The 9058-nt window shown below is 41.2% G+C and overlaps 1 protein-coding gene across 5 annotated transcripts; it reads left to right on the top strand.

Moving 5' to 3' along the window:
• Positions 1 to 127: 127 nt before the first annotated feature.
• Positions 128 to 8693, top strand: LOC117650532 (protein transport protein Sec24A). 5 transcript variants are annotated; one of them, XM_034394029.1, is made up of 20 exons: positions 128 to 208; positions 1041 to 1108; positions 1221 to 1328; positions 1403 to 1465; positions 1599 to 3331; positions 3408 to 3491; positions 3574 to 3792; positions 3891 to 4017; positions 4095 to 4204; positions 4290 to 4521; positions 4620 to 4777; positions 4916 to 5141; positions 5230 to 5383; positions 5480 to 5655; positions 5752 to 5862; positions 5943 to 6118; positions 6205 to 6342; positions 6429 to 6626; positions 6712 to 6815; positions 6918 to 8693. In XM_034394029.1, exons 2-20 carry the CDS (start codon positions 1063 to 1065, stop codon positions 7027 to 7029), a joined length of 4275 nt encoding a protein of 1424 aa, XP_034249920.1. In that variant the 5' UTR covers positions 128 to 208; positions 1041 to 1062; the 3' UTR covers positions 7030 to 8693. The 5 variants fall into 5 exon arrangements, with proteins under 5 accessions (XP_034249920.1, XP_034249925.1, XP_034249921.1 ...); XM_034394034.1 differs by having other exon boundaries at positions 3411 to 3491; positions 6918 to 7029; XM_034394030.1 differs by having other exon boundaries at positions 147 to 212; positions 6918 to 7029.
• Positions 8694 to 9058: the final 365 nt, after the last annotated feature.

Here is a 9058-nt window from a genome sequence, read left to right as displayed (position 1 = left end):
AGCCTTCAGCCCAAACACCCAAACCGCCAGAATCCGAATCCCGATTCACGTTGAAAGTCCGCGCTGGTCCGCGCGGTCCGCGCGGGCCCCAGCCTGCGCCTTGCAGCAGACGGGTAACGTTCCACGGGCCGCCATTGCCACGTAATGTTGGAACCAAAACAGACGAGCGTCGAATTCCGAATGTGGCTGTCTGTCTGTTGAGGATGACGTGAGTTGGTATTTACTCCTACCCTCAATTATCCTTAATTGGTGGTAATTTGGGGTCTGATTGAATGTGTCAGTCGGTATCAGTTTCTCCACTATTTAGTACCAACACATCAACAAGTTGTGGTGAAAATATATTATAGGTTACCGGCTGCGTATAGATTTTTGATCGCCAGACTGCTCTTTACCCCTGGTCACTAATTTTCCACAAGTGCGACCCTAGCAGAAATCTTTGATGGATAAATTTCCCAACGCTATTTTCCTTTTTGGGTCTTTACATGTCTCCGAACTGCTAGTCTCCTCGCCTCTTATCATAATAGCCTGTTGTCAGATTTTCACCTGATTCCTAACCTCTTTTTATCGTCATGTCAAAAAAAAATTATGTATGTCATTGATCTATCTTCCTTTTAGTTAATAAAGTCAAGGCCTTTTCGTACCATCGATCTCACACCCGTCCTCATCATTCCCCTCTTCGCACTCACAGTTTTGGTGCCAGGGGCATAGAATATTTGTCAATAAGAATGTTTGATTTGTCAAGAAAGACTATTGCCAATTATGTTTCAAAACGGTGTGTTTGGTGTTGATCAGGAATATTCGCTTCCGTCAAACATTTCATTTAACGTCCCCCTCCCTAAATTTGCAGTGTAAAGCTAATCTTTGGTTTGACCTATTTGCCTAGACTTTGATATTTGACCTAGTCAAAACCCTGTTTTATTTGCCTTTACTTAAATGTTTTGGTAGACAGTTTAGAGTTATCCAACATTTTAAACCAGTCCCCTAAGAGTTATTAGGCTTTTATGTATGTTTAATCCATAAAATTGTTTTCTGCCTGGTAGGATATCCTGAAATTTTAATTTGATGGCCAACAACTACAGTGGCTCTGTGCCACAATTCCCACATGCTGGTAAATAACATTTATTTTCGTTTTCGTTTCCAACGTTGACTGTACGCAATCTTTTATATTAATTTAGATCCTATTCATTCAATTTTAAATCACTTGGTCTCTTGTGTATCAGGTGAACAGCCTCTCCTAGCAAAAATGCCTGCAGCCATGCCTATGCCTAATGGTGCACCACCTCACTGGGGCCAAGAAGTAGATTTTAAATCCAGTTTAACTAGTCAAAGTAAGTGTAAATTTGTTTTTGGTTGTTCCCTGTGTTTTCATTTACATATTCATTCTTTGGTTTTTATTCTCTAGCTGCGCCACCTGTGCATGCTACAACAAATGGCACAAGAAGCTCATCTCAACATAGTCATCAAGGTAGAACGTAAATTTTAGCTGCTGTTTACAATTAAATTTTACTTGTGACTCTATTTTGTGCCCACTCCTCCTCTCTCTTGTAAATGACACGACACAGTTGAACATACCTCATTTATCTGCTATTTGATTACAGGTAGTCTATCGTCCCACTCGTCTCGAGACTCATCTCCAGCTCCGTCCCGCATAGGAGTGGTCCATCCAAATGCGTGGTCCACCAGCAATTCGCATAACCACAGCAATCTAGTACCCAGTGACAATTCTTTGAGTATTCCTAACCGAGCTCAGCAACCGTCTCAACTTTCACCTTTGAGCAGTGGTGGTCCCACAGTAATGACCAACTCTGCATCCCAAGGACATGTACCTATTCCAAATTTGCAGTCATCTCCAGGACAAAGAATGCCCCCCATTGGCCAGGTGCCTCCAGGACCTCAACAAATGCCCTCAGGGTCCTTCCCACTCTCTCTGCAAAGGCCACTGGGCCCTGTGTCCAGTGCACCCTCGTCAACACTTGGACCGTCAGCACCTCAAGATTCTACATCACAAAATTCAACTGGGAATCTTCTAACCACGCCTGCTCCAAGTTCGCAAACACAAGCACAGCAACCTCAAGGAAATTTTGTTGCGGTGTCATCATCTGCAGGATTGCCTCCGCAGAATTCCTATGGAACTGTGGGACCTCAAGCATCACCACATCAATTAGGTTCACCTGGGCAGCAGCAACCCTCCCTGAATCAAGGACCACCAAGGCCCATGGGACAAGCTTTCCCTATGCAGGGGCCGTCGAGAGCTGCACCAACGACGCAGGCTTCCACAGCACTTGTACCTCCAATGCAAATGCCAACCAACACGGGTCCAATGCCTCCCGCACAAACTGCACCCGCTCATGGACCAATGCCTGGAAGACAGATGCCTCCAGGTGCAGGACAACCATTACCTCCCAGTTCTGCTGCTCAAAGCACGCCTCCAGTACCTGGTCAACAGATGCCACCAATGCCAGGACAACAGTCATATATGATGATGGGACCAAAGCCCTCAGCTCCTGGACAACAAATGCAGCCTGGATTTGGACAGACAATGCCGCTGGGTCCCGGCCAAAATATGCCTCCAAATCTCCAAATGCACCCGGGTTTCAATCAGCAAATGCCACCTGGACCTGGGCAACAGATGCAGACAGGCCGAGTGCCCCAAATGCCACCTATGTCAGCTGGACCTCCTGGACAAATGCCTCCAAGGCAGATGCCCCCAGGCCCAGGCCTATACCCTCAAAGACCGCCACAGGGACCACCACAAGGGCCTCCGCAAGGACCTCCGCAAGGACCTCCGCAAGGACCTCCGCAAGGACCTCCGCAAGGACCTCCGCAAGGACCTCCGCAAGGACCTCCGCAAGGACCTCCGCAAGGACCTCCGCAAGGACCTCCGCAAGGACCTCCGCAAGGACCTCCGCAAGGACCTCCGCAAGGACCTCCGCAAGGACCTCCACAAGGACCTCCGCAAGGGCTTCCCCTAATGCCTCCCCAAGGGCCTCCCCAAGGGCCCCCACAGGGCTTGCCCCAAGGGCCATCTCAAGTGCCTCCCTCTCAACTGCCACCAGGACCTTCAGGTCAGTGGCCCTCCGGGCCTGGAGGCCCCTCACGACCATTCTACCCAGTGCACCAAGGACTAGCTACATCACCTCTGGGACCGCAGCCTTACTCTGGACAACAGCCATCGGTCATGCCAATTCTCCCACAACCAATTCAATCTCTTTCTGGCCAGGTTCTCCAGAGACCTGTTCAGCCATTAGGCCAAGAAGGCCAGTATATACCAAAACAAATGGTGTCTGGTCCTTTAGCTCATGATTTAGGCCTACGGAGGTATCCACAGCAAGTAAGTGCTATCATTAGAAATCTCTCATCTATTTACCTGTATGACTCTTCTGAATTTTTAAAAAAAACCTTTTCAGCAGATGCATCCAGCTGGCCCCGATAGTCTATCAACACCTATGTCAAATTTAAGTGTAACCCAAGCTGGTTACAACAAACTTTGGGTATGTGTTGTTTCTAAAAAGAAAAATACAAAAACTAATTAAGTGCTCTACAAATTTCAGAATATTTTTGTTTTTGTTTTAGGGCCAAGAACATTATGACCTACTTCAGAGTCGAAACATTTTACCCCCTGAAAAAGTTGAAGCTCCAAAAATTAGACTAACAGCTGATTTCCAGAACAGTGTAAATTGCAGTCCTGATATCTTCCGATGTACTCTTACGAGGATTCCAGAAACGGATTCTCTTTTGAAGAAGTCAAGATTACCACTAGGTGTACTCATTCATCCATTCAGGGATCTTCATGTAAGCAGTCATTATTGAGTTGCTTTCTCTTCAGATGGAGGCTTTACTTTGTAATGAAATATTGTTGTAAAACCTACCATATTATTATTTGCTTCCAGAATTTGCCTGTTATTCAATGTAACCCTATTGTTCGATGTCGTATCTGCCGCACCTATATCAATCCCTTTGTATATTTTATGGACGAGAAACATTGGAAATGTAACCTCTGCTTTAGAGTCAATGAACGTAAGTTTGAGTTTTGTTTCCTTTTAACTTAAAAAGAATTAAATTTTAAATTTAACTGTATCTACTCTTTGTTGCAGTGCCAGACGAATTTCACTATGATCCAGCCACTAAAACCTATGGAGAGCCCATGAGAAGACCAGAAGTAAAATCAGCCACAATTGAATTTATAGCTCCTGCAGAATACATGGTAAAAAGTCATTCTCTTAAAAAAAAATTTAAAAAATATCAATTTTTTTTTTAAATTTCCTTTAAAACATTTCCCTTGGTTGCAGCTGAGGCCACCTCAACCTGCAGTGTATCTGTTCTTGTTGGATGTGTCCCGTCTCGCTGTGGAAAGTGGCTATCTGCAAGTAGTATGCGAAACACTTCTTACTGAACTCGAGCACCTCCCTGGTGATGGTCGCACCTCTGTGGGCTTCATCACGTTCGACTCTGCCGTTCATTTCTACAGTCTAGCTGAAGGATTGAGTGCTCCTCAGCAGATGGTTGTCATGGATATTGATGGTATTAACTTATTATGCATTGAATCAGTGTAGTAACCTCTTGATTTTCTACTTTTCCTGGCTCAATTATTCCTCTCCTCCCTCATCTTGTATGTTTAGATATCTTCTTGCCCTGTCCTGAAAATTTATTGGCTAATCTCGGTGAGAGAAAGGAACTCATTCAAAACTTGTTGCTGTTGTTGCCAACAAAATTTTCTGAACAGTATGACACTGGGAGTGCTCTTGGAGCAGCATTACAGGCGGCCTTCAAGCTCATGGTGAGATCTTTTTCATCCTTGCATGTTGCAAAAGAGGAGAAAGGAGGGGTCTCACTGATGATTATGATAATCATCATTTTCACATGATTTTCAGTAGGTACCCTTGTACATGTGTTGATGGTCTGTATTTTTTTTAAGAGTCCAACTGGAGGGAGAGTTACCGTATTCCAGTGCTGCTTACCCAACAAAGGACCTGGCACATTGAAGGCAAGAGAAGACCCTGCCAACAGGGCATCCAAAGATGTCCCGCATCTTAATCCTGCCACTGACTTCTACAAGCAGCTCGCTCTCGAGTTCTCTGGGCAGCAAACAGCTGTTGACCTATTTCTTCTCAACCAACAATATTCTGATCTTGCTACCATTTGTGAGTAAAATCTGGGGTTCATGTTTCATTTTACCCTCATAAAGTCTAATACTCTAATGAAATTAAAATTAAAAAAAATTATTTCCAGCTGGTGTCTCAAGATTTTCAGGTGGTTGCATATATCACTTCCCACTTTTCCAGTCTAGCAACATTCAGTTATGTGACAGTTTTGAAACTGCTTTCCGACGCTATCTTGAACGTAAGATTGGCTTTGAGGCTGTCATGAGGATAAGATGCAGCAGGTCAGTACTAGGGCCACTGATGAATTTATTAACCTTTTACAGCTGCTTCATGAGTTATTGTCATATAATTGTGGTTCTTTTTTTTTCAATTTTCAGAGGGCTGTCTATTCATACATTCCATGGAAACTTCTATGTTCGTTCAACGGATTTACTGTCGTTACCAAATATTAATCCAGATGCCGGCTTTGGAATGCAAGTTTCAATTGAAGAAAATCTATCTGATATGCAGAGTATATGTTTCCAAGCTGCATTGCTGTACACCTCTGGGAAAGGTCTGTGGAGATTACTCTTGAGATGGTTAATTGTATTTTTATCAACTACGGTATTAGTATAGTGTGTTGTCTATGTGTTGTCAATGTGTTGTCTAGGTGAAAGAAGAATTCGTGTCCACACCATGTGTTTGCCTACTGGTAATAGCTTACCTGATATCTTGCACAGTGCTGATCAACAATGCATTATTGGCCTCCTTGCCAAAATGGGTAAGTGTACACCTTGGCTTTGCTTTATTTATTTTTTCACAAAGATGTTATTTTTCATCAATTGTTTTATATTATTGCAGCGGTGGATAGATCTCAGCAATCGTCATTGTCAGATGCAAGGGATGCATTTATTAATGTGGCAATAGATGCATTGTCAGCCTACAAACTAACACAGTCGTCTGTGATGGGTGCTGGACTGCTAGCTCCTAGGAGTCTTAGATTATTACCTCTCTACATTGTTGCTTTGCTCAAAAATGTAAGGAAAATTTATTTACTAGTTAAAATGTAAAATGGAAAAGTATGGCTTAATACCACACTGTTACCTTCCCTGTCTCTCTGAAGGTGGCCTTCCGATCAGGCACAACTACAAGACTGGATGATCGTGTGTATGCCATGTGTCAAATGAAAACTTTACCTCTAACCCACCTCATTCAATTCATTTATCCGGATATGTACCCCGTGCATGCCCTAGACCAATATGTGAGTATCAAAACAAATAATTGTGGCTCAATAATTTGGTTTTTTGTCAGTCTGTATATTTTAATTTCACATCTCTATCTGTATAGGAGGAAGTGATGATTGAGGAAACAGCTTTAACAATCCCCCCCAGATTACATTTGTCAGCAGAGAAAGTCAGTTCCCAAGGGGCTTTTCTTTTGGATGCTGGAGATCAAATGCTACTGCTTGTTGGACGGGCAATACCTCCCATCTTCTGTGAAAATGTCCTTGGAGTTTCTTCCTTCAGTGCCATTCCTGAGGACATGGTAACAAGCTTACTCACAATTTTTATTCTAGAGTCCTGTTTTGTAAGCTTTCATTGTAAATGGGATCTATTTCTTTTATTTTCAGTTTGACCTACCAGAAATCGATTGTGAAGACTCGCGTAGATTACGCAACTTTGTGTCATATCTTCAATCAGAGAAACCTTACTGTGCCACTTTTCATGTAATTAGGTTAGTGTTAGTACTGTGTATGGTAGAACTGCTCTTTCATTTTGTTTTCACATTTACAAATGCATTTAAATTAATCTTTGTTTGTTTTTCTTTTTTTTTCAGGGAAGACAGTAAACAACGCTCTAAATTCTTTGAACGCCTAATTGAAGATCGCACCGACTCTTCTTTATCTTACTATGAATTCTTACAACACATAAAAAATCAGATCAAATAATGTGCCTTACTACCTACCATACTACATTTTCTTATTAAGTTCATATTGTGCTTGACTTGGGAACAGTTAAAGCACAAGCCTGATTTTGTGGTATTCTGTAATAATGCTTGAACTAAGAGTCTACTTGTTGTTAAAGTTTTGTCTTCTTTGTTGTAAAAGCCTTGAGGACATTTTTTGTTTGTCCATTCAATGGTTCAACATACAATGTACAGTAAAAGAAAGTTTCTAAAGTGCGTTGGCTTTCTGTCTATGGTGATATGGTGCTTTACTATTTTGTATTTTATTGTGTGAATTCTGTTCTTTCATTGATTTTTACCATATAGAATTGCAATTTGATTCTGTGACTTGTATGTAAGAGTGAGTGATGTTTATGAATCCCATGTATACTTGCATTATTGATTGAATGTTTCCATTTGTGATTGTTTGTTCATACTCGACTGTAACCTGTGTTGAGCTAAGTTCTCGTGATTTTTTTGTTTCATAAATGAAAGGCTGGAAAATGCTGTGGTGTGCATTTGTATGCTTTTCTAGAAAAATGAGGCATGTACCTGTTTTCTCGGTGTATGTTAGATAATGCATCTGTTGCGTCTTATTAGGTTATTGACTTTTTTCTTTCAGGCGATGTCATCTACCTCAAAATCCTTAGTGCCATCCTAAGGATGTTTGTGTTATACCAACTTGGCTGTTCTCTGTCTTACTCCATGTCCTTTATTTTAGACTTGGGAGAGAGAGAGAGAGAGAGAAGAGAAGAGCTAAGGGGAGAGGGAGAGTTCCTCGCAGGATGTTGCTCACAATGAAGCTTTTGCAGACTATAAATCGCAACATTGATACGGTACATGACCAATCCATTTATTCTTTCTTACCCTTTGTGTGTTGAGTTTCATGATATTGTAAGCCAAATGTCAGAAATAATATTTGCATGCAATGACGTATCCCTGTTCAACAATCAGAGCTGATATTTTATGACATCTGCTTTGTTAGAAATTTTCTACTTCCAATCACTGTAAAAAATTGTTCTATTAGTAAATTCTTTTGATGTCAGTTTTCCTCCCCATTCATCCACTTGTTATTTTTGTGTACATGTACAAAATGCTTTGAATAAATTTTACTGTAAATAATCAGCTTAAGTATAATGTTGAAGTTTAATTTGAGATAGCATTTTACTATACTTCTGCAGTGAATGGGGGTGCAAAATTGGCAAAAATGTGATATGATTTTGGTTGGATTTGCCTGTTAAAGCCTAACTAATCTGTATGTGCTAGTTATAAATTAACTGTCTGTTAGTCTGTTGAGGTGTTTTTTTGTTGTTGTTTTTTTTTCAGGTATATGCCTCTTTTTTCACTTGAGCATTTAGACTTATTGAAGATTCAAAGTGAATTGTTTGAAAATAAATAATAAATTTTATGTGGAATAGGAGGAAACAGATCACATTTGCTCTATGTTCACTGTGCATGTAAACTATTTTTAGTCAGACGTTGTGATTGACATCTATAATAATTATGTTAATAAATGCTTTTGAATTGTGTCTTACACTTTATGTATGTTACTGGAGTAGAATGATAACTGAGCAACTTTTGGGTATCAAATCTAGTTTAGGCATTTCACTCTCAGCCAAGCTGATGTACAGTAGCATTGTTTTCAATAATAAAATTAGTCACAGTATATTCTGCATTGTATTTTTGGCAACCGTTTACATTTTTCAGTTGTATGCATAAAGCAGCGATGTCCTACAAAACTCCAATTCAATAAAAAGGTTATAAAGTAATATAAATTACAAAGTGTAGGAACATTTTCCTCAGTTGACTGCTTGAATGCGGTACTATTACTGTAAGTTTAGACGACGAAGGAGCAAGCGGTGTCTCGGTTCGGTGGCTCAGTGGGCTGAGGTGTCGGTCGTGGTTAAAATGGGTTTAAATCCCGACTGGGTACGGCTTTTATATTCCGCCGCAGCGCTGCTTTTCTAACTGTGTCGGTTAGGGTCACATGTCAGAATCCTTCACTTGATACAGCCCCTAAACTATGCACGAAA

This window comes from Thrips palmi, unplaced genomic scaffold, assembly GCF_012932325.1.
Source record: "Thrips palmi isolate BJ-2018 unplaced genomic scaffold, TpBJ-2018v1 HiC_scaffold_5, whole genome shotgun sequence".
Taxonomy (NCBI): Eukaryota; Metazoa; Arthropoda; class Insecta; order Thysanoptera; family Thripidae; genus Thrips; species Thrips palmi.
Note: the sequence above shows the minus strand (reverse complement) of the source record. Positions and strands in the feature narration are given on the sequence as shown.